This window comes from Camelus ferus, chromosome 16 (assembly GCF_009834535.1).
Source record: "Camelus ferus isolate YT-003-E chromosome 16, BCGSAC_Cfer_1.0, whole genome shotgun sequence".
Taxonomy (NCBI): domain Eukaryota; kingdom Metazoa; phylum Chordata; class Mammalia; order Artiodactyla; family Camelidae; genus Camelus; species Camelus ferus.
In genome coordinates, this window is record NC_045711.1 from 20,138,622 (window position 1) to 20,162,458 (window position 23,837).

The 23,837-nt window shown below is 58.6% G+C and overlaps 2 protein-coding genes and 1 non-coding gene across 11 annotated transcripts; 2 read left to right on the forward strand and 1 right to left on the reverse strand.

Annotated features, from left to right (window-relative positions):
* The first annotated feature begins 919 nt into the window (after positions 1-919).
* LOC102503863 (cytochrome b-245 chaperone 1) lies at positions 920-6,636 on the forward strand. 9 transcript variants are annotated; one of them, XM_032499099.1, is made up of 8 exons: positions 920-1,057; positions 1,389-1,676; positions 1,960-2,179; positions 2,965-3,006; positions 3,598-3,671; positions 4,222-4,318; positions 4,879-5,023; positions 5,389-6,636. In XM_032499099.1, the coding sequence occupies exons 3-8, from the start codon at positions 2,095-2,097 to the stop codon at positions 5,507-5,509; spliced, it is 564 nt and encodes a 187-aa protein (XP_032354990.1). In that variant the 5' UTR covers positions 920-1,057; positions 1,389-1,676; positions 1,960-2,094; the 3' UTR covers positions 5,510-6,636. The 9 variants fall into 9 exon arrangements, with proteins under 9 accessions (XP_032354990.1, XP_014420033.1, XP_032354991.1 ...); XM_014564547.2 differs by having other exon boundaries at positions 2,053-2,179; XM_032499100.1 differs by having other exon boundaries at positions 1,389-1,596; positions 2,053-2,179.
* Positions 6,637-6,871: 235 nt separating this feature from the next.
* Positions 6,872-23,811, reverse strand: HEXD (hexosaminidase D). Its single transcript, XM_032499095.1, has 13 exons — positions 23,493-23,811; positions 22,835-22,976; positions 17,745-17,854; positions 15,808-15,895; positions 12,162-12,326; positions 10,911-11,094; positions 10,052-10,123; positions 9,766-9,961; positions 9,425-9,507; positions 8,284-8,362; positions 8,110-8,211; positions 7,852-7,941; positions 6,872-7,245 (listed from the first exon to the last, which is right to left on the reverse strand). Exons 2-13 carry the CDS (start codon positions 22,916-22,918, stop codon positions 6,984-6,986), a joined length of 1,515 nt encoding a protein of 504 aa, XP_032354986.1. The 5' UTR covers positions 22,919-22,976; positions 23,493-23,811; the 3' UTR covers positions 6,872-6,983.
* LOC116656872 lies at positions 20,603-20,735 on the forward strand. The gene has a single exon (XR_004311878.1). It is a non-coding gene; the product is annotated as a small nucleolar RNA SNORA70 (small nucleolar RNA).
* Positions 23,812-23,837: the final 26 nt, after the last annotated feature.

A 23,837-nucleotide genomic window follows, 5' to 3' on the forward strand; every position in this document is an offset into this window, starting at 1 on the left:
ACAGAAAGGCAAGTTAGGGTCCTGCTCTGGGCCTTATCTGGGGCCGTGGGGGTAGGCAGAGAGTGGGAGGCTTCTTCAGCAGCTACTGCAAGGTTTTCCTGCATAAAATTTGTCTCTCCCACTACAACCCCCTTCCCAGACACTGGGGCAAGTTTCTGAGCAAACAGAAGACCTGCCATCACAAACGAGTGGACGTTTAGTTTTCCCAGCGACAGTGAGTTTTTTTGGGGGTCAAGTATCTCTGCTTCCCCCTAGCCTCCTCCACGGTGCCTTGCAGAACTGTTCAGATTTAGTTTTTTTTTTTCTTTTCCGTGTTGACATTTTTACTGGGTTTGCATTTTGAATCTGTAGATCAAGTTGGGAGAATTTACATTTTTACAGTAATTTTCCAGTCCATGGACAACTATCTTATATCTACTTTAGTGTTCCACATTAAAGTTTTTAAAGAATCTACCGTAAAGTTCACACATATCTGTTGTCAGGTTAGCTAAGTATCTGACGTTTTCCCACTGTTCTCAACGGCTTTTTCGAGGTATAACTCATCTACCTCCGCGGACCTTCTAAGGGTTATTACCCCAGACGCTCTGAGCTCAGCGCCCCGGCCCGCACACCACGCGGCCGCCACTGGCACTGACCTGCCCTCCGACCGCCGCTGCGCCCTCTGCCGCTCGCAGGCGCCTCTGCGGGGAAACCGTTACTCGTCTTCCCAGCTTCAGGACTGAATGACAGACCCGGAAGTTCAGCTGTCCCATTGGCCCCCGCGGGTCCGGAAGTCAGCGCCGTGCCGGTTCCTCCCCGGAAGTCAACTGTCCCGTCCGCCCCTGCGGGTCCGGAAGTCAGCGCCGCCCTGGTCCCGCCCCGGAAATCAGCTGTCCCATCCACACCCCTCCCCCATCTCGGGTCCGGAAGTCAGCGCCGTCCCACCCCCGGTAGTCGGCTGTTCCAACCACCTCCGCGGGTCCGGAAGTTAGCGCCGGCCCGCCCCCAGGGCCGGAAGTCAGCCGCCAGCAGGTCCAGAGGCCCTGAGGTCCCTCCCGCTCCGCGTCAATGCCCGCAGGTTAGTGTCCGCGTTAGGCGCCTGGGGCCATGCTGCCGTCGGGGGTCGCGGGGCGGGCTGGGAGCGGCTCCCACGTCCCGGTGTCCTTCCGGGAGCGCGATCTCGGGATCTAGCCCGGGTTGATGCCCCGGGGGCCTGGCGCGCGAGACGGCGGGGCTCGAGCGGCGGCCGCAGGGGCAGGCGGGGGCGTGACCTCGCCCCGTGGGCTGCTGAGACACGCGTAGGGACAGATGAGAAATGTGAGGATAGGGAGCCGGTGCCGTCCCAGGATCCTGGCTGGCGTCGTTTGTGTGACTTTCGCAACTGTGAGAAATTTGACCTGACTTTACAGGGGCTGTCTGAAAGGCTACCGAGAACGGGATTCCTGGAGCCTGCGTTTCGAGCGTATTGCAGGCTGCAGGGCACAATTCTCCACGTGTGGAAGATCGGCCCCCTTGGCGACTCATTCCCTCAGCAGATACTCTGGGACCTGCGGACCCTCCGCTGGGTGTAGCCCGTTGTCTTGGCGGCTGGAGGAGACCGCAGAGCTGACTTTCTCGGTCAGTGCCAGTAGACTCAGACCGTGATGAACTTTCAGTTCCCCTTCCGGGAGGCCAGCACAGGGAACTAGGGCATTCCGGTAGGTTCTGGTAGGGTGCTGGAAGTGTGAAGGCTGCTGGGGGCTAATGGTTTTCAGGAGACCAAGGTTTCCAGGTCAGATGGCGCAGGCGATGACCGAGTGCTTGTTGATACTTTGGGAGTCTGAGCAGGAGACGTAGTCCCAGTGCAGTCATTGAAGCTGAGCAGAGAAGGGCCTTCCTTACAGAGGAAATGGGCCTCTAGGGGTTTAAGTGACTTGCCTGACCGCAGAGACGGCAGCCAACACAGGTTGACTGGTTCCTGTGCCTGTGTGGGCCTTGCAGGTGGGTGCCCCGGCTTCCTGTCCTGGAGAGGAGCTGAGTGCTTGTGGGCAGTGGCTCAAGGACTCCAGCTGTCTGTGTGTCTGCCCCTCCCAGCCCGCGGTCGCCTGTCTAGAGTGGTGGCAGTACGTTCCAGGGATGTACATGCAGGTGGAGACGCGTACCAGCTCCCGCCTCCATCTGAAGAGGGCTCCGGGCATCAGGTCCTGGTCCCTGCTGGTTGGTAAGAACGCCTTTATTTCTTCTCAAGTTAAAATTCTAAGTTGAAAAATTCTAAAGATGAAAATGAAACTAAATTTTTGTTCTGTTCTACTAACCCAAAACATAGTAGCAATTGTTTAACTTCTTTGTATCCTTCCAACTTTTATCCTAGGCGCATGTTACAGGTGATCTGTCTGTTTCATCCTTTGGTTGACACCTGCATGCACTCCTGGGGTCCCTTACTTCCTTATTTGCTTGCTTTCATACACTTGGTCCCCAGCGTCTCATTTATTCTCGAGCCCATGTGATGGGCGACAGTGAGGAGTAAGTGGGGGTGGCCCCGGCCTCTGTCCGTGTCACTACCCACTGGAGGCCCCACACCGCCCGGCAGCTGCCCTGGCCTAACTGATCCGAAGGGTGAGGAGAGGGCCACTGTGCCTTCAGCGGTCCGTCTCTGGTCCTTCTTTCCCATGACCCTGCCTGCTCCATGTCAGGTGCCAGGTTGTGATTCTGCACCTGCAGTCTTGTCTGCATTCCACACCGTGTGCTGTTGACTCAAACCCACGTCAGGCTCCCCTTTCTGGTTCCCCCATTGGCCTTGGAGCTTCGTGTAGATGTGTATCCAGTGAACTGTGACTCATGTAGAGCATTCTCCTGAACAAGCTTACTGGATGTTCCCCCTACTTCTGAGCCTGGTGTCTCCTGGCCCACTGCTCCCTGCCCTCAGCTGTCCCTGGCAATGGGAAGGGTCTGTGGGTCCTGGGCTGTTGGTGGCCCAGTGGGAAGATGCCTGCTTTCTCCCTGCAGGAATCCTGTCGATTGGCCTGGCTGCTGCCTACTACAGCGGAGGTGAGCTGCTCATCTGCCCCCAGGACCCTCCTCAGCTGTCTGGAAAATAGAGAAAAGGAGGCAGCTCGACATTTGTGTCCGCCAGGACGTGGCTTTGGGGACTGGCTGCCTCTGCCTCTCTGGTTTGAGGGCACGGCCCCATCTTCATGTGCTGGTTTGTCCCTCACAGTGCATTTTTGGCTCGTATCTCCAGCATTTTCACTTGTTATAAAACATCCTTCAGAAATGCTCATGTCTGCCTCAGGTTCCGTTGCTGGGACGATCTGTTCTTTCAGCCATTCCCTGTGAGCGTTCCCACCTTCCTGCTGTCACAGACCAGGCTGTGATGGGCACCCTGGGTAGACGCCCAGGGGAGCTGAGGGCAGAGCTGGTGGAGCACGTCCTGAGTGACAGGCAGGGCCCGCAGTGCTGTGGGGCCTTGTGGGGGGATCCTTGCAGGTGTGGGCAGGTGGCTGGGCCCCAGATGCCACTCCAGCCCAGTGTCTGAGAGGTGGTCATGCTGGGGAGGGGTGGGGGCACCCCTGTGGGCACGTTGGCCTTTGCCTCTCTGCTGCCGTCCCTCACCCGCTATCTCCTGTGTCTGCTCCCCAGACAGTCTGGGCTGGAAGCTCTTCTATGTCACAGGCTGCCTGTTCGTGGCCGTGCAGAACCTGGAGGACTGGGAGGTGAGGCCGTGCAGGAAGGGCGCTGGGCTCCGGGCTTCCCTGCATGGGGATCAACGCAGGAAGAAAGGCCCCAGGGGCCTTGGGCCCCCGGCCTGAGACTTGAGCTTGGTGGGCTCTGCTGGCCGGACTCGGCCCCTGGACGTCGCCTGTCTGTGAGCAGCTCTGGGCCAACGACCCTGCTGAAGCTGTCATTCTAGAATTTCTGGTGAAATAGAAGGGCGGGTCCGCCTCCCTCACCACTCTTGTCCCCCTTCGCGTGTCCTTCGAGCCGCCTGGCCTGCTCTGTGTTCCGTCCCCCGGCCTCCATCCCACGTTTAACGCCCTGCTCGCTGCACTCACTTCTCTTTCTTATGTGAAAGAGTGTCCCTCTTCGTCTCGCCCTGGCCCGTGGAGGGATCAGGCTGCGGGGCCCTGGGGTTCTGACTGGAATGGGTGGGATGGCTCCTTGAGAGCCTGTGCTGGTGAGGGTGTGGATGCAGTCTGCGAGGTCTGTGTGTCAGGCTGGCACCCAGGCCAGCAGCCAGGTGACCACCTCTGGCCGGTGTTGTAGGAAGTTGTCTTCAACAAGAGCACTGGGAAGGTGGTGCTGAAGACGTTCAGCTTGTACAAGAAGCTGCTGACCCTGTGCAGAGCAGGCCACGACCAAGGTGAGGTATCACGGGACAGGACACAGGGTACACGTGCCCGGCTGTGATGGCAGGGACCTGGCCTGAGGCCTGGACACCGGCTGGGCTCCAGCTGGCCGCTTGGTGACCCAGGTTGTGTCCTGCCTCGTGGACACTGTGTGCCCTGGACCTGCCCAGGCCCTGAGGAAGTTGGTGGGCAGCCTCAGCTCAGTGACTAGCCATTCGAGACCAGGAAGGCACTTTCCAGCTTCTGGGGGAGATGAAGCAGGAAGCCCACGCTCCCTGACCTGTTAGACCCTTGCGGGAAAAGCAGCGGGCTTTCTAGGGGGAACATGGGTCTTCGGGAACTTCCTTCTTACCCAGACAGGATGTTAACTGATCCTGCACTGCAGTCACTGACCTGTGACATCTAAGGTCAGGGTCTTGGCGTCCTCTGGGGCCCAGCCTCAGACACAGACTGGCACGTTTTCTGCTTCACGGCTGGTGTGACTCGATCCCCCATGGCCCTGAAGTCACTGTCAGCACGCAGGCGAGAGGGGTGGGGCGGGGGGAACACGGCCCTGACCTGGCCCTGCCCACAGTGGTGGTCCTGCTCAGCGACATCCGGGATGTGAACGTGGAGGAGGAGAAGGTCCGCTACTTTGGGAAGGGCCACGTGGTGGTGCTTCGGTTTGCCACAGGCTTCTCCCACCCCCTCACCCAGAGCGCTGTCATGGGCCACCGCAGGTAAGTGAGGGTGGGTGACCTGATGGCCCAGGGCTGCCCACCTGTGCCCCTCACCTCCAGCCAGGTGGCCCCACAAGACTGCCCAGCGGGCAGGGCAGAGAGAGCTCAGAGGAATGGGGGGAGGTGAGGCTGTGGGGCACACCACCTGCTAGGGAGATGTCAGGGGTCCCCACAGGGACAGGAGACAGGACATCAGGGGTCCCCCTGTGGGGTCAGAGGGCTGGGCTGGGGTTGGGGGAAGACCCCTGGAGGTGCTGGATGTAGGTGGCCCAGGACGAGACTGGCTTGGTCTCCCTGGCCATTGCGGGGTGGCCAGCACTTCTGCCATGGTCACCCACCCTTTCTCCTGGGCCGACCTGGACCAGTGACGTGGAAGCCATCGCCAAGCTGATCGCTACTTTTCTGGAGCTGCACCGTCTGGAGAGTCCGGCAGAGCTGTCTCAGAGCAGTGACAGTGAGGCTGACGACCCTGGGAACCAGAGCTGACCCCCTGGAGCTCCCCGACCCCGCCTCGGTTCTGACAGTGCCTCAGCAGGCCTGACGGGCCACCTGCGCGTCTCAGTCCTCATCTCCCAGCCATGTCCCCAGGAGTCGCTGGGCAGGACCCTCAGCTGTTTCTGCTGCTTGCACAGCAGGACCTTCTCTGCAGGCTCCGTGGTGTCCAGGGAGGGCACAGGCCTCCTCCTGGAATCAGACAGTCTGCTGGGGCAGCGTGGCCTGGTCTGGACAGGCCCGTAGCCATGTGGGGCTCAAGCCTCTGAAACGGGAAGGAAGGACACCCAGGAGCCCAGGACGTGAGGCCCAGGGCTGAGCTCTCTGAGCAGGAAGTCAGCTCCCAGGGCGCCATGAGGTTTCAGCAGGCGGCAGCGGGGCGAGCAGCTGGTTCGGCTCTGAGGACGCCGTCCTTGGGAGTCCTCGGGTCTCCTGCCCTGCCCCCCCTGCCCATCACCTCCCTTGCTGGACGTCCTCAGGGAGGTGCTGGCCCCTGAGCTGCTGGGGCTCAGGGTGGATGCCCAGGGGCCCACCTGGTTGCTGTGCTGAAGCCACTCCCAAGGCCTCCCCAGCCTGCAGACCGCTGTCCACACTGGGGCCTCGTCTCAGGTTCAACCAGGGCTGCAGCCAGCTTCTCATGGGGAGGGTAACCTCCTGCCCCCACCTTAGCAGAGGCAGGTTTTCTAGGCTCGTGCAGCATTGAAAAGCGGGATCCTCCCCTCAGAAATCAGATCCCCAGCTTCTTGGGAGCCCTGGCGGCTGGGCCTGTTTGTGCGTGGCCGGGATGGGCCAGGCTCACGGCCGCCCTTCAGCAGGGCCTGGGCCGCCAGCTACAGCCACTCCCATGGAGGCTGACCCCTGCCTGCACCACTGGTTTTCTCCCACTTCCCTGGACCCAGGTCAGTCCCTCAGGTTCGGCGTGAGCCCAGAGCACCCCTGCATGGTGCCTGTGAGGCTGTGCCCCCGGGAATGGCGGGTGGAGCAGGTTCTGAGGCTGCCTGGGCCAGAGACCATGACTTCTGGGGAACTTGAGAGAAAGGAGACTTCCCTTCTTGGGGTGGTTGCCAGCCAGCCCTTGGTTTGGGGACATGGTCACTTAAACATGCCGGTTAGGTTTTTAAGTGGTTGAATCTCAAATTCTTTTTCTGCAGAAGTGTGGAACACTGTATTTGGTTTCTAGTGTGTTCGCCCCTGGGCTGGAAGAGGCCCTGAGACCAGGGGGAGGGTGTTTGGCGGCTCCCCTCCCGCAGGGCTGGGTTGGGTGAGAAAGGAGGCTCTCTGGCCATGGTCAGGGCCCAGCTGCCACCAGCGGGAGCTGGGGTGGTGCCGGAGTCCTTCAGATCTTTGTCAGTGGCGTTTTTGGCTTCTACTCCTTTTTATTTCAAAGGAATTAAAGTTCTACATGCTGACCACAAAACAGGCCTGGTGTGCCTTTTCCCCCAAGCTGTTTTCTTCCCAGGGCCACTGGTCAGCAGGAGTGCGTGCTGGGCTGGGGGCAGCTGGACGAGGGCAGGGAGGCCGCCAGCCCAGGCTCGGCACTCCCCGCAGGGGGCCTGGCCTGCGTCCCGCCCGGGCTGGCTGCCTCACCAAGGTCCTCCAGCAGAGTCTGCAGCCGCCGCAGGCTGGGCTGCATGTTCTCCTCCAGCCATTCCTCCACCGTGTCCGGGTAGAAGACACGCTGCAGGGCGGCCTCCAGCTCCTCCCGGAGGGCACTCCACCTGGTCAGGAGACTAAGGACCAGGATGGTGGTGAGCCCGCCTGGCGAGGACCCTGGGCATAGCTCACAGCCTATGTGCTACATTCCTGTCTTGAGCAACCCCTGGGCCAGTACGTCCCGAGCCCCAGCTTCACCCATCCTTAAAACGGGGCTGTGCGCGCCAGATGCATGGGGCTGTGGGGAGTGACTGACTGACTGTCGTGGTTGATCTCTGACACTGGAAGGCACCCGCGCCTGGCTGGAGGAGTTTCTCTTGGTGCAGGGACCTGATGACAGCTGCCTGCATTTTACACTCAGTGGGGAGTCTCCTGGCCTCAGCTCAGAGCCAGGAGCGGAGGGAGGGCTGGCTGGGCCCCTGTCCCCAGGGTGACACACAGCAGTGGGGCTGGGATCGGCCCCAGGCAGCCTGGTTCTACACTGAGCCCTGGACCCTGCTCAGGGTGTTGGGTGACCCCATCACTCAGGCAGGAATGCCCTAGGTGCTTGGACACCTAAGAGCACAGCCGATCAAGTGAGTCACCTGGGAACCCACGGCTGATACCTAGAGAGCTAGTGGGAAAGCTGCCAGCTGCAGCGGGGCGTGGGCAGCCGCAGGGTGGGCACCGGGTGGGTGCTGTACCTGAGTGCCTGCGGCTGGATGTGCTGGATCACGACGGGGTGGATGAGCTTCCGCCTGCGATGGTAGGGGCTGAACCAGCCCGTCACGTACCTGGGGGCAAGTCCACACACAGCTGGGCATGTGGGGCTTGCAGGGCAGCCTCCATCGTGGTCCAATTAAGACCTGAAAATCTGGTAGTGTTTTGAAAGAGTGGTTCCCCCCCAGAAAGTCCTCTTGCAGGATGGCCATCAGTGGGGGCCTGCTACCCTGGCCACTCACCTGTCCCTCTCCAGCAGTGCATCCACGGAGTCACGCAGGTGCAGGCTGACTTGGGTGACGAGGGCCAGGATGTCGCTGCCCGGGAAAGAGCCGGCCCCCTCGCTGCACAGAGAACGCTGAGCTGAGGACGGGTCCGACCGGGAGGGGAGAGGCAGGGCTGCGGTGAGGGGTTACCTCGCAAAATCCGTCATCTCCAGGCTTGGGATCCCGAGAAGCTTCTCCACTCTGGTTTTAACGTTTTCAGCAAAGCCTCCTGAAACCGACCATAGACGGTGGTCAGAGGGGCCTCTGAAGGAGGGCGGGCTCAGGCCCCGTGCCAGCTGGACCTCCAGGCCCTCGGCCCTGGTGGCGTGCACACCACTGGGGGACAGCGGGCCAGGCCCAGTCAGGCATGTGCCGCCCCCAGGACGGCAGGGAGGAGTGAGCCCGTGTGAAAATGTGTCCCACGAGCAACGAGAAAACAAGACCACGCGGAGACGCCGCAGGGCAAGCCCTCCGCCCTCTGGTGCCGCCCGCCCAGGTGGCACGCGCCATCTGCAGCTGGGGTTTGTCCCGCGCTGAAGCCCCCAGAGCATCGGGACGACTGTGAGTTGCAGGTGACATGGATGCACCTCCAAGCTGGCACGCTGCTAGCCAAGGCTCCCTGCAGGGAGGGGCGCCGAGGCCTGGCGCTACGAGAACGCGGGCTTCTGCTCTGTCCCCCGCAGTTTAGAACCAATACTTCAGAAGACACCAGTCCTGTGCCTGCCTCCCTGCCCTCTGGCTCGGCACCTTGGGGTCCTCCTGCGCCAACACCACTCCGGCATCCTTCAAATTCCTACCTGGTCCCAGTGTGATGAACGCCATCCGTGTGCCCAAGGCCTCCCCACCCTCCCCACCCTCCCCACCGGCTTTTCTCCTCAAGGCTCTAAGCAACGCGCCCCGAGCACCTCTGCCCGCACCTGGCTGCTCCCCCAAGAACCAGGAGTGGGGGTGCTGCCCCCCAGGGCTGCTGGTGCCAACTCCACACCTGCCAGCACCGGGCATTCAGGATATTTAGACAGCAAAGGCGGACCCTTTCCCGTACCCCATCCACGAGGCATTTTTGTGTGGGTTTGCTGAGGGGCCCGGCCCCCTAACTTCCTGGCCTGTCTTGGGTTTAGGCTGCAGTGGGGTGGGGTAGGGGGGCGGCTGGCTGAGCTGGGGCTGTGGGTGCCTCCCTCACTGGCTGGAAGACCACTGTCCAGCCCCAGGGTGGTGGCGTTTGGGGGCACCGAGTGCTTGGCTCTGTGCCTTCTGCCCTCCCGACTTCCTGGGAGGAGCAGGGAGTCCATACCATGTAGGAGCGCCTGCAGACAGACAGCCAGGGACGGGATGCCCACGGGCAGCAGCTCACACAGCACGGAGAAGTGGTCGTACCTACGTGCACGGAGAGGGCGCTCAGCATAGCAGACGTTTGGGCACCAGCCACTGCGGCTTGTTCTGTGCAGTGGGTCCTCGGGGCCCAGGCTCCTCCCGCACCCTCCTCAGAGTGCCAGCTGTTTCCCCTTGACCGAACGCAGGAAGGCCACCCTGGATGGGCTGAGGAGGGCTGAGTGCCCCAGGGAACCGAGGCCACTTCCACCCTCCTGGGCCAGGCTGGCCCCAAGGGCATCCCTGGGGCCCGCGTGGCCGCACCTCTGCCAGCCGGTCAGGACGATGCCCCTCAGCGAGCCCGCCGGCGCGCCACCCGCCACCTGCAGCCACTGCATGTGGTTCTGGAGGTGGTGCTCGATTGGGGTCAGGGCCTGGCTGGCCCCCGTGGCCCCCTTGAAGGCGCTGGCGGCCCACAGCTGTGAAAAGCCGCTCCTCTGGTACTTCTCCACGAGGAGGGCTGCGTGGGGAAACGAGACACGTGACCGGTGGGGCCCCAGGAGAAAACGCGCCTGTCTGGGCAGAGAACCGGGAGGGGCCTGGCACTGACCCTTGCAATGGACGTCCAGGTCGGCACCGTAGTCCCAGAGCACGGGCTCCACCAGCTGCGGCACCCTGGATGCTGGAAGCGGAGAGAGGCCGTGGGTGCCCACCCCTCTGACCCCTCTTCTTGAGTGAAGACAGATTTAAGTACAGACTCAACACTGCGCGTGATTCAGGCAGTAAACACCAGGCCGCAAAGCCAGCCAGCTTTAGAGTGACTGGACCTGCTGGAGCTGCGAGGGGTGAGCCCCAGGCCGGCGGTGCCAGAGCCTCTGCGAGGGGGCAACGCCGCCTGCATGTGGGGCGCCAGGCCCAGGTACGACAGGAACACACCGCTGATTGTACCCGATTATAATTAATCCCAACCCAGGTGGCTACACGTGGGCAGTGGCTGCAGCGAGGACACCTAGGCCCTGCAGAAGTGTGGGCAGCAACCTCCCATCTCCCCCCAGAGCCTCAGGCAGGCTGGGTCCTGGGGGGCCAAGGGAGCTGGGGGGCACTACTGCCCTCCACCAGCTGCGAGAACCTTGGAAGAAGGCCCTGCAGGGCTGACCATGCAGGCATGTGGGGCCCAGGCCACAAGGAACGCTGGACACTCAAGGCCCCCTGGGGCCCCGTGCTGTCCTCCAGGTCAGATCCATCACAACCGTACTCTCGAAAGACTCTCCAGCACCTTTTAGGGGAATGGCGTTCTCACGAGAGGAGCACATGATGTGGACCTAACGGGGTCATCTGGAGTGGGAAACCCAGGTGTGGGCCCACCATGGGGGTTCTCCATGGTGTCAGGGGCTTGGAGCAGCTCCGCTTCCTTCCCCCGCAGCCCCAGGAAGCCCCCATGCTCAGTGCGGCCTGCCCCTGTGGCTGACCTGAGAGCTGGTCCTCAGGGATGTCCCGTAGCATGTCGTCCCACACCAGGGGCGTTGTGGTGGGGTGCTGGGCCAGCACATGGCCAGCCACCGCCTCCATGTGGGACAGACACAGCTCCGCTTTGGTGTTGGGCTCCTGCTGCAGCCAGCGCCTCGAGGTCTCCCCCTCGCCAAGGTAGTAGACCTGGGAGGGAGATACAGGTGGGTTCCCCCAATCCCCTATCCTCACCACGGGCACTCAGGCGAGGCCAGGGATCATGCTGTGACCTAGGAGACTCTGGGGGCAGCTGCCCGTGGGAGGCGGCAGCCAAGGATGGGCCTGCCTTCTGCACTGAGACCCAAACCTCTGCTCACAACTTCCTGTGGGCCGGTGGTCAGCAGGCAGGAGGTGGGAATGCCCAGATGTCCACCCACAGAAGATGGCCCGTCCCCATGCTGGAAGGTCACTCAGCCACAGCACGGATGAAGCTGGAGAACCGGGGCCTCCACTAGGACCGGAAGGGGCTGGTCCGCTGAGAGAAAGGAGGCTGAGGGGTGCAGGGACGGAGGGTTGGGACGGGGAGGTGCAAGGTCCCAGGACCAGATGGTGGTGCTGGCGGCAAAGCACCGCCAAGGACTGAGAAGTGACCTGATGGTTCGCTTTGAAGTGGTTACAAAGGTAAATTCTATGTTCTGTGTATTTTACTACATAAGAAGATTTTTTGAAGATGAGGACCAAGCTCTGGGGTCCAGTGTCCGCAGACCGCCGTCCCAGCTCAGATGCCCGGAACTCAGACGAGCAGAGGCCTGCGGGTCACCGAGCTCGGCGGCTTGGACTCTTCCTGGACCGAGATTCTTGAGGACAGGAGGGCACCCCAGAGCTGCCTTTCCAGCTGGTGCTCCGTGGCCCTAACTTTCCTTCTCCTGCCGTCCAAAACCATACTTCTTCAGTTGGAAGAGCAACTGGCTCAAACGCACATCCACACCGGCCCCAAGGACGTGAACCTGCCCTGACCAGGGGCCGCCCTCTGGCCCTTTGTGGGCAGGACAGTCATCCTCACCTGACCCACTAGCTTGTGCCCCACTTGGCTCCACGGGTCTCCCTGAGCGGTCACCTGTCAGCTGGGACCAAGACCCTCACTGGGGACATCTCTCTGCCAGCCTGTCTTTTGTCGTTGGTACTATTTTTCTATTTACGAGAAGAACCCACTGGGTGGGAGAAGGGGACCCTGGAGTGAAGAGGAGGGGCTGCCACAGAGCCGAGACACCCACCTCGTCACAGCCGATGTGGAGCCACCGCGCGCCCGGGTGCAGCCCCATCACCTGGTCGATCATGGCCCCGACCAGTGCCAGGGACTCGGCCTTGTGGGGGTTCAGGGTGTTGGGGAAGAGGGCCACTTCGCGGAGGTGAGCCAGAGCCTCGTGCTTCAGCACAAACTGTGGAGAGAGGACCAGAGCGCTTGGCGACGCAGTCCAGCTCCTGCTTGAGTCCTGCTGGGCCCCTGGGTCTGGACTCCCTGTCTGCTCAGGGTCCCCAGCGGGGCTGTGCTGCGGGAACCGGGCCCAGGGGCCGAGGGGGCAGCTCCGAGCATAGCCCTCCCTCCCTCCAGTCCTAACTGTGCTGCGTGAGAAAACCAAAGACAGTTTCTATTCACAGCAGAATTGCAAGTCGGGGGGTTCCTGCTGCAGTGAAGAGGTTGGCAAATCCTTCCCCCAAGACAAGTACAAAATGGAACCGTTGGTCAAAAACGACCACTTCAGGGCTCCAGAAACCAACTAAATGGGAACAACACGTTGGGAAATGTCTGTTCATGAAAGACGCCTGCAACTTTAGGTGCAGAGATCCTGCAGCTCTGCCCCTCCCTCCCAGGGCTGGCTGTGGGTGAACCGGCCCTCAGGGAAAACTCTTCGGAATTAGGTGGCTCCCAGGGGCCGCAGAGGTGACGTGTTCTGCCACACACGGGGGCACTGGGGGCAGAGGGCTGGGAGGAGCGCAGGGGCCGCAGCAGACTGAGAACCGGCTGAGCTCAGGGTGCGGCCCCAGCCCCTGCGACACGAGGTGGGGGCCCCACAGCGAGCCCTGGCAGCCACCCCCAGGAGACCAGGCTCAAAATAAACGTAAGAATAAAGAGCCAAGAGAGGCATCAGTGGCCGCACACAGCTGGGGAGACAGACCCTGCAGGTGAAACCCTGGGAACAAGTCAGATTTGCTTTAACCCAGGGTCTGAAACATTCAGTTTTCAACCAGAAGTTCTGAGATGTGTAAATAAACTGGGAAGTGGGATCCAGACCCAAAGAAAAGAGATGTCTGTAGAACCTGATGCTAGGTAGTCCCAGGTGTTGGATTTATCAGACAGTTGTTTCAAAGAAACTGCTATGAACATGTGCCCGGAATTAAAGGAAACTGTTTACAAGGAGGGAAATTAAAAGTCTGCTCACTGGCTCAGCAGCAGATCTGAAAGGTCAGAAGAGAGGCAGTGACTGGAACGAAAAGTTAATAGAAATGACTCCATCTGCGGAACTGAGCCTCGGAGACCCCGGGGTGACACGGAGCCACCAGCACACAGGCAGAGGGAGCCCCGGGAGGAGAGACGGGGACAGAAAATGCGAGGAAATGGCCCCAAACCTCCCCAAAGTGGAGAAGCTCATCATACCCCACAGAACAAAGGCAAAGACACCCAAACCCAGACGCGCCGTGAGCCGGCCGCCGAGGACACAGTTAAAACCCAGATGCGCCGTGAGCCAGCCGCCGAGGACACAGTCAACAGCGGACACGACTCGTTCACGGACTGGAAGGCTCCACGTGGCAGAGGCAATTTCCCCTCAAACCAACCGATTTCACAAAATCCCAAACTCCCAGCAAGCTTTCTCATAGATATGCAAAGTGATTCGAAACTATATGTGAAGAGTCAGAGGGACCGGAGTAACCAAGAGAATTCTGGAAAAGAAGAGGTTTGGGGACTCTCACTCCCTGGGCTGAAGACTCACAGTGAAGCCACACTAACCCAGACAACATGGGGTCCATTGGCAAAGGTACAGCGCACAGCTCCACGGAGCAGGACAGGGTCTAGAACGTTCTCACAAATGCACTCACTGGGTTTTTGACAAAGGTGCAAAGGCGACTCCAAATTCCAAAGAAAGGATGGTCTTTTCCACAACTGGTTTTGGCCCCACTGGTCAGGTGGTTCCACACCATGTGCAAGAAAAATGAAACTGAAACCCCACCTTAAGCCAAAAGCCCAAACGGAGTGACCGGCTGAACAGAAAATGTGCAGGTGTGAGACGTCAGAGTAGAACGGGAAAGGCTCTGGCCTGGCGATCGGCAAGGAGCTTAGGAATGCCGCCAAAGGCATGATTCGTCAAAGACGACTGACACACAGGAGTTCATCTCCGTTAAAGGCTTCTGCTCTTTGAAAGGCAACGTTAGGAGAATGAAAAGCCAAACTGAAGACTGGGAGAAAATATTTGCAAGTCACATATCTAACAAAAGACCTGTATCCAGAATGCATAAATCGCTTAAAACACTCGACATTTCAGAAAGCAGAACAGGCAGAACACTCAGACAGCGCTTCACTGCTCGAGAGGACCAGGCGCTGGCCCAGGTGAACACACGAGTCCCCTCCAGAAGGACTGGCCCTGCTGACACCTTGACTCTGGACTTCTGTCCTGCAGACCATGAGAGAACACACTTCTGTGGTTTAAGCTGCCTGGGTGGTTGTCCTCTGATCCGCCCTAAGAGCAGACGGCTTCCTCAGGAGCGGGAGAGCCTGGTGCAGCTGGGCTGTGCCTGGGCAGGGGAGGGCTTGGGAGATGGAGCGATGCTGGGAGCCTCGGGGGAGGGCTTTCCAGTAGTTCAGGCAGGGGTTCAGACAAGGACGGTGACAGCGGGACAGAGGGGCTGCTGATTCGGGAGATGGAGGAGCGAAGGCAGGACTTGACAGGGACGGGAAGGGCAGTGGGTGGGGGGTTGGGGCGCCACAGCCCCTCCCTGAGGAGGAGGAGGAGATGAGGGACTGGAGCCCAGGGTCTGCACGAGAGATGGGGCTCCTGGGAGCCTGAGGACAGCGTAGGGAAGCAGGAGGGAGGGGCTCTGTCCAGAGAAGAATGTGAAGTGAGGGAGGGCCCTCAGGAGAAGCCATGGACACCCAGTCCGAGGCAGACGCTGGGGCATCCCCAGAAGCGGGGACCACGGGGGCTGTCGGTGATGCCAAGAGCCCAGAGAGTCAAGTAAAGGCACACTGAAACCTACCACAGATTTAGTGACCCGGAGGACTCTGGTGGCCTCGGAAGAGACCCCCAGGGGAATGTGGTCGCCTCCTCCAGGGTGGCAAGTGACAAGGGTGAGTCAGGACAGGAGCCCATAGAGCACAGCAGGGAGTGACCGGGACGCTGGAGGGCTGACCATGGGAGGGGTCCCAGATCAGGGGGCGACGCACAGGAGGTGCGAGTGGCTGGAGGGAAGACGAAGGGGGAGGACGGCCTAGACCTGCTGGCGTAGCTGCTGGAGGGAAAATGGAACCTGGCAGACAGTAAATCAACATGACGTTTAATCTGCTTCTTGTTTGAGGCAGACATGAAACGTTTTGAAGATCACATAGAAGCTCGGAAAAATATTTTCAGTGTTAGGTCAGAAAGGATGCAGACAGAGAAAACAGAAGGCACGTGTTCTTAATACTGTGTTTCACCTCACACAGGAATATTTTGATGGATACACGTTAAAAAGGAAAGCTGCCCCCATGCAGGGCGCCCAGGGCACCCCAGCTCTTACCGCCCCCTGGACTGAGGGGGGCTGTGACCTGGAGCTCCATGCTCCTGCAGTCCCCAGGGCAGAGCCCCTCTCTGCAGCGCTGAGCAGCACCCCTGGTGCACCCCAAACCCCTCGCCGCGGCACCAGGTGGCTTGTGTTCCTCCAACTCACCTCCATGTGTCCGAACGTCTGCACCAAGGGGACGACCTCCAGCTCGTTCAGCGCGGCCAGGCGCAGGATCTCTCTGATTTCCGAGGGGCTGGGAGACAAAAGACCATGCCAGCTCCGGTTCACGTCCCCCGGCCCGTCCTGGCCAGCCTCCCCGGGGACTCCACAGAGGAAACTAGCAGGGCAGTAACTCTGAAAAGCCCAAAGATACCCTCAGGTTTTCAGAGAAGACTCCCGTCCTGGAATTCAGGAGGTTGGTGCTCTGCTATGTCGCCAATTCAGAGCTTGCTTTTTACCAGCTATTCTGTCCCAAACTCTGCAAGAGGCTAAAGTCCTTTTATAGGAAACTGGGCCACACAAGGGATCATATTCTAGGGCGGGGGCAGGCAGCAGCCCTGAGAGCAAAGTCACCGCCTGTTTTTGTACAGCCCATGACCTAAGAATGGTTTCTACATTTTAAAACTGTTGAGGAAAATTTAAAAAGCAGTATTTTGTGACATGTGAAAACTGTATGGAATCCACACTTCAGTATCCACAAACAGGGCTTTATTGGGAGACAGCCGTGGCCACTCGTCACGTCTCCTGTGACTGCTCCCCACCCCCAGTCGTAACACAGACCAGGCGGGCCGCGCGGCCTGAAGTGCCTACCGTCTGGCCCTTTCCAGGAAAAGCTGGTGGCCCTTTAACAGACGAGAGATGGAAGACGCTCAAGATCTGGGGATCAGCTCCCCTCCTGCAGGTGGGTGAGCCCTTGTAAGGAAGTGGCTGGTGGCGCACCTGCGGGCCCTCCGGGCCAGCGTTCCCCGCCAAGGCCAGTGAGGACGCCACCCCAGAAGGGCCCCTGCCTGCTCCACCGTGAGTTGTCATTTGTGAATTTATCTCAGTTTCTGTACGTGTTTGAACCATCTCTACAGTTAACCAGTTCTATAAATGTATCAACAACATAGAATTCTGTCTTTAAATACACCTTTTTTCTAATTTCACCAGAACCCTGCCACCTTTGCCACTTAAAGGAACAAAGGAACAAATCCTGTTCACCGTAGGGAGAAACACCAACACCTCGGGCAACCTCACAGCATCTCGGCTCTGGTGCACACCATTCCCATTTCCCGTCCACACACGCACAACACACGTGTGCACACACACACTCGCGGAGTCAAACCGCCCCCCAGGCCACCAGCAAGAGGGTTGCTTTTTCTCACCCTTGTGGACACGGAACATTATAATTTTTCTAAAAGCTTCACAGTTCAGTGGCCAGAATGGCACTTCATTGTTTTATTTATTACTACCATAGGATTATTGGCCACTTTTCTTTCTTTTCTGGGATCAGATGTTCTTTGCCCATTTTCCGTTCGGGCTATTTGTTGCTGATTTATAGGGACACCCATCACTTTAAGGCCAGGCAGGGTGCACTGGTGACCACCCTGACCTCACTGACCCCCTCCACTCCCCTCCACTCTCCACTTCCCTGAAGAAGACCCGCTCGTGACCTTAAAGAGCAGCCCTCCTTCTGCCGTGGGGACCCTGGCTGTGTTCTGTACACACTTCGTACCAAAAGATGAGACTGATGCACGGGGTCACCGTGCTTCCTCGAGGGGAACCAAAGCTGACCCTTCTCTTCTGTTTCTTTAATTTATTATTGTTTTGTTTTTTTGGAGGACGGGAAGTAAGTAGGTTTATTTATTTATTTTAATGGAGGTGCTGGGGATGGAACCCAGGACCTCGTGCCTGCTAAGCACATGCTCCACCCCTGAGCTGCACCCTCCCCTCCGTTTTCTTTCTCTTTTAAATGGTTCCAAATTCCTTCAGTGAAGTTGCTTTACTCTGATGATTAAAGATGGGCATTTGACGACACCGGAGAGGGTGTCCTGGGTTCAGCTCTTGCCCGCCCCCCCCCCCCCCCGCAAACCCCTCCGGCTCCGCCAAGGCGGCCGGAGTACCTGTACGCGTGCTCGGCCCGCAGCAACCTCAGGGGGCCCTCGTAGGGAAACATGTCTTCATATTCGATGAGGAGGCCGTCTGCACCCAGGGCCCGGAACAGGGGGAAAATCTGGGGAGAGACGGGGATGCCATGAAGAAGTGACATGGACGGGGAGTGACGCACGTGCTGCCACAGACTTCCAGCTTGTGGACCGGGACTGCAGATCTCCGTATTTCCCTGGAAACTCGTCACCTGCAACGTGAACTCTGAGTTACACCAAGTCAAACTCTACCGCGGCGACGTGTTCACTTGACACGGCAGGGCAGGGGCAGGGAGACAGTGCGCTGCGGAGCCGCAGATGCCTGGTGGCCGGGCTGGGCAGGGACAGACGGCTAGTCATCAAGGAGAGCAGCGTGCGTGAGGGGGTGGGGAGCTTCTAGAGCACAGGGAGCTGGGGGCTGGGCTGCGGGGGCCTCGGGGGCCTGAAGAGAAGGAGGTGAGCGCCTGGGAGGAGCCACAGAGGAGGGGGATGCGGGAGCAGACAGGCTGTCCCGCTGGCTCGGGGGCCTCCCCGGTTCTCCCACCTCTCTCGCTGCCTTTACTTCCTGTCCTCCAGGGTTTTCAGAACTAGTTCACACTCCTGCGCACAGCCCTGAGGTTGGCGCCAAGTTCAGGGTGGCGCTGTGGGAGGGGATGCCCGGCAGGCACCTAGAACAGCACAGCCACCTCCAGACAAGGGCGGCGGCAGACTTGGCACGACCGCAGCGCCCTTGTTGATTTTGCCCCGTCTCAGCTTTCTCTCCCCAAGAACGCAGGACGTTCTGAACCACGCTGGGAGGACAGGGAGATCAGCTGGCAATTCACGAAATGGGTGAGCAAACTACCGACTGCAAGCTACAAGAAGGACGGAGCGTGGAAGGAGTCACTAACGCAGGCTGGACATGTGCACAGATGAGACACGCCGGTTACAGCATTTTCACATTTTCTCAGCGTTTCTGCTTCTGTTTGCCTCGCAGCCGCTGGGCCATCTGCCCACGGGGCGGCCTCCTTGACGTTTGTTGTAGGCGGGCTTGTGCTATGGGTGGTTGAGAGGCTGCTAAGCTCAGCCTGAGGGACCTGGGAGTCCCAGCTGCCCGAGAGTCACCGATACACGTCCCTCCCCTGCATCCAGGCACTGGACTGGGGCGGAGGAGGTTTTTATCACAGAGCTGTACGAACGCACAAATGCAAGAGTGTTATGCCACGAGCCCTCACGCCTCCAGCATTCAGGTTCAACACTGTGCCAATTTCATTTCACGTAATTTCCACTTTTCCTCTGTGAATGGAACATTTTAAAGCAAATCCCAGACAGTGTGTTTTTTCACCTATGAACAGTTCAGTACACAGTTGGCCCTTGAACAACACAAGTTTGAACTTCACGAGTCCACCCATACGCGGACTTCTGTCACTGAACAGGCACTAAAGTGCTGCACAGTCCACGGCTGGTTGGATCCGTGGCTGCGGAACAGTGGACGTGGACAAACCGTGCTACGGAGGACCAGCTCCAGGTTGCAGGCAATTTCGACTGTGTGGAGGGTCAGAGCCCCTAACTTCCACGTTGTTCAAGGATCACCTGTTTATCTCTGATGAGCACTTATCAAAACAGGGCATGACCACAACAGCACTCTGACACCCGGACAAGTAATTCCCTGGTGCCACTCAGGTCCAGATCTTCCTGTCACTGGAATCTTTCCACAGGTGGCTTGTTTGAACCTGATCCAGACAAGGTCCAAAGCTGCATTTTTTGGAATGGATCTTTTTAAGGGTCTTTTGATTTTCAACAACCCCTGTGCTTTTTTTTTTTCCCAACATGTTTGTTGATAAATCCAAGTGATCTGTTTTGTACAGGTTCCCAAACTGTGGCTTTGCTGGGCGGTATTCTCAGGACAGCCCTCCGTGTGCCTGCCGTTCCTGTGCACGCAGGCGGTCAGAGATGGAGGCGTGCTAAGGATCTGGCTTCCTTTTTTGGCATTATCTCACAGGTGGTTCTAGAAGACTCAAGTCTGGCTGTCCCACTGGAGTGATGTTGGGCTGACCAGTGGGTTCAGGGGGCCTCAGTCAGATCCACCCTGGACCCTAGTGGTTTTACAACCGCTGACCACTGTTACCCAGCCAGCACCAAAGAGTCGCCAGGTGGAGACTGTCCAGTGCCGTCACCCCTTCTGTATCTCTGGCTGGAATTCTTTACAGGACTCCCTCTCTGCAGTTGCCAGGTAGAGACTGTCCAGTGCCGTCACCTCTTCTGTATCTCTGGCTGGAATTCTTTACAGGACTCCCTCTCTGCAGTTGCCAGGTAGAGACTGTCCAGTGCCGTCACCTCTTCTGTATCTCTGGCTGGAATTCTTTATAGGACTTCCTCTTCGCAGTCGCCAGGTGGAGACTGTCCAGCACCATCACCCCTTCTGTGTCTCTGGCAGGAACTCCTGACAGGACTCCCTCTCCGCAGTCGCCAGGTGGAGACTGTCCAGTGCCGTCACCCCTCCTATGTCTCCGGCTGGAATTCTTTACAGGACTCCCTCTCTGTGGTCTCCAGGTGGAGACCAGACCGTCCAGTGCCGTCGCCCCTCCTGTGTCTCCAGCTGGAGCTCCTGACAGGACTTCCTCCCTGCAGTCACTTGATTTCGCCTGTCCTGATGCTGCAGCTGAAGCTTATTCCCCAGAAAGCTCGCTTGGTTCTTGGATGTTTGTAATAGTTGGTCTGTGGCCTTTATACCTAGAGATCAGTTTGGCTGGATACAAAATCCTTGATTCATTATTTATTTTTCTGAGTATTTTAAATACACCTCCCGACCCTAACCCTGACCCTGACCCTTATCTTCTGTCACAATATCTGATCCTTTGCAGCCAGTTAACCCCACCATGCTCTTTTCTCCGTGGGGCCTGGAGCGCAGTGTCTGCAAACAGCAGCCTCCACGGTGGTGTGTGCAGCCTGCTACCTGCATGGGTCACCCTAAGGGACCCGGAGACGGCCCTTCACAGTGGACATTCATGTCTGACCTCATGCTGTCCCCAGTCTAGGCTCCAGACAGGTACATGGGTGCCTCTGGAAAGTCCCGGGGCACAGTGGCCAGGCCTCACATCCACCCAGACCAGCTGCGGAACAGGCAGCATGTGATGGAGGCCCTGTGCGGGGCCAAGTTCAGGTTCCCCGGCCTCCACAAGGTCAGAGTGCTGCAGCCTTGGGCTTGCCTTCCCTTGCCCCAGTGCCCAGGCCTCCTGACTCAGCTCTTCCTGCCTCTCCAGGAAGTGGGGACGTACCAAGTGTAATGCAGAGGAACGTGAAGACGTGGTGGCAGAAAAGCAGCTCATCCCGGATGGCTGTGGGGTCAGACACATCCTGAGTCATGGCCCCCGGACTCCCAAGAGCCTTGGCACTGTCCCCCCTCCTTACTCACGACCACCAGTAGGTCCTACTCTCTTGTCTGAAGAAAGCCATCTGATGCAACCTGACTCTCTTCCCTTACATGACTGGGGCTGCTTGTGTGCCCAAAAGGCTTTCTCACTTTCATTTTCTTTGAAGTCTGATACGTTTACTGAGAGATCCCCTGGTGTAAGTCGCTGCAGGTAAAGTCCTCCAGGCACGGGGTATGCCCAGTCAACACGCAGGTGCAGGTATCCTTCGATCTCGGTGCAGTGTTCTGAGCTGTGGCGTCTCCGCTCTGGAGGGCTGCTGGACACGGAAAACACGGCCACAACACTGTGCATCTACCTGAGCCTTGAATCTAGGCTGACCGTGGACTCCCCTTACCAGGAGCAACTCCAGGCCCCCGGGAGGCTAGCAGGTTCTGGCCCTCGGCTCTCGAAGCACTGCCTGGTGACCTGGCCTCCGAGAGGACGAGACCCCCGTGGAGAAGGGCCACGGTGTCCAGCCAACCATCAGCACTGATGCCAGATGTGGGGCTGAAGCCACCTGGGACCATCATGGGGCTGCAGCCCCCAGGGAGCCCAAGGCAGACCAGAGCCACCGAGCCAACCCATGGGAATGGGAGGAGTAAACATTGTTGTTTGAACCTCTAAGTCTCGGGGTCCATCAGCACAGCAGGTAATGGAACAGGGATTCCAGTTACAAGGAAGCTGGGTCCTCTCTGCCTGTCTTCTCTGCAGTTTGCCACACACTTTTATCTCTTCAAGCCCTGAGGCCTTGGGCCTCCAGCTCCCTCCTTTGAGTCTTTCTGCACTTGCACTCGACCTGGAGCCAGTGAAGCCTTTCCCCAGTTTATCTCGACAGACCCTTACTGTGGGGCTATTTTCTGGGTCCTCTAGTCTTGACAGTGTCGAAATTCCTTTCTCTTGCCTCCACCACCTCTCTCCGGCTGCTGGCCCCACATGGGTGTTATACTGTCTGTGGTTTGGCCCCACCCCCTTGCATTTTGGAATTCGTGGGGACATCCCGTTACCTACATTTGGTTTAGAGTACGTGAGTTTCCTGCGGCTGCTGGAACTGATCACCACAATCCGGGTGGCTCCAAACCATAAGAGTTTATTCTGCCACAGTTCTGGAGGCAGAAGTCCCAAATCTAGGTGTTAGCAGGGCTGTGCTCTCTCAGAAGGCTGTCGGGGGAATCCTTCCTGCTGCTTCCAGCTTCTGGTAGATGCTGGCACCCTTGGCCCCCCTCCTTGGGCTTCCAATCTGCCTCTGCCCCACGTGCCCTGCCACCCACCCCCATGTCTCACATCATTGTCTTTTTCCTTACGTAGACACTACTCTTGCATTAGGGCGCCTACTCCTGTGTTGATAACACTTGCAAAGACCCAATCTGTAAATCAGGTCACATTCACAAGTCCGAGGGGTTAAGATTTAAGAAAAACTGTCTGGGAGACAGGATTCAGCTCACAACAAAGAGGCTGTGGTTTCTTTTGTCTTCTCTGTTTTTCCTTTCGCTCTCCTGGTTGCTGTCTATTTTGAAAGCGGATTTGGAAGAAATTCAACATCTATGTTGCTGTCACCACCAAGCCCCAACCCAGAACCCACTGTTGTGTTCTAAGCACACATTTCTACAGAACATTGTTTAAAAACCAAACCCAAGGCAAAGGTGACTGATTCTCTAGAGGAAAAAAAGGAGCCCTTACCTCCAAGAGGTAGGAGACCTTTGGTGGAGCACCTTTCAGGTCCAGATGAACTAATCGCATCTTGAATGGTGAGGAACTCGACATTGCACTATGTTTGATGAAGTCATAGAATGAAAACCTCCTCCTGTCTGGGCACTTCCTCCTAGAGGAGAAATTCAGGACAGAGTGTAAAGGGGAAGAACAAGAGAGAGTCAGGGTTCCGTCTTGTGAGCATGTAGGTCCTTTGCTTTGATTCCTGCTGCAAGAGGTGTGTAGAAATCACATTATTTCAAAGGCTTGGGTCAGCTGTCACTACTGTTTCCAGACTGCCTGGCAGGTCTGCAGCTGTCCCTGTCCCTGTCCCTGCCTCGGCCTCTAGGTAAGCTCTGTGGAGCCCCTGAATGGCCTCTGATCACACTGATTTTCCCCGTTTCAGGACTGTTGGGCAGATCTCTTTTCTTGTCCAATGAGTCTAGGAAGGTTTTCTTCTCCCCTGTATCAGTAAATTATGCACATTTTTTAGACTTGATCCTCGTGAATGAACCTCACTGCTAACTGCTCATTCAGAATCTTAGGTATCTGGACAGGGCTGGTTAAGATCCTACTTCTTGCCCACTAGACGTAAGGTTCTCTAGGGAAGTTGAAAGCTGTAAAAGCAGCGGCAAGGCCTTAGGGATACCTGTGTGCTGAGCGTCAACTGGACCCAGTGCCCTCGGCGTGGCGCGGGCCCGGGAAGGGGACGTGGAGACCCCGGAGAGGGCACGAGCCCCCGGGAGAGCGCGCACGGCGGGGCGAGGACGCTCGTCACACGGAGGCGCGGAGGCCCGTCCGGTTCCGCAGAGCGCACGGGAGAAGCGCAGGTCCGGCCGGGGCGGGTGCGGCGCGGGCGGGGTGCGTGCCAGGCCCGCGCTCGGGTCCCCGCCCCGCTCGGCACTCGGCCTCCGATTGCTCGGGCCTGCCACCAGCCCGGAGGTCGACGGCCGAGCGCGTCGCTCGTGTCCCTGGCCGCGCCGGCCTCGCGCTC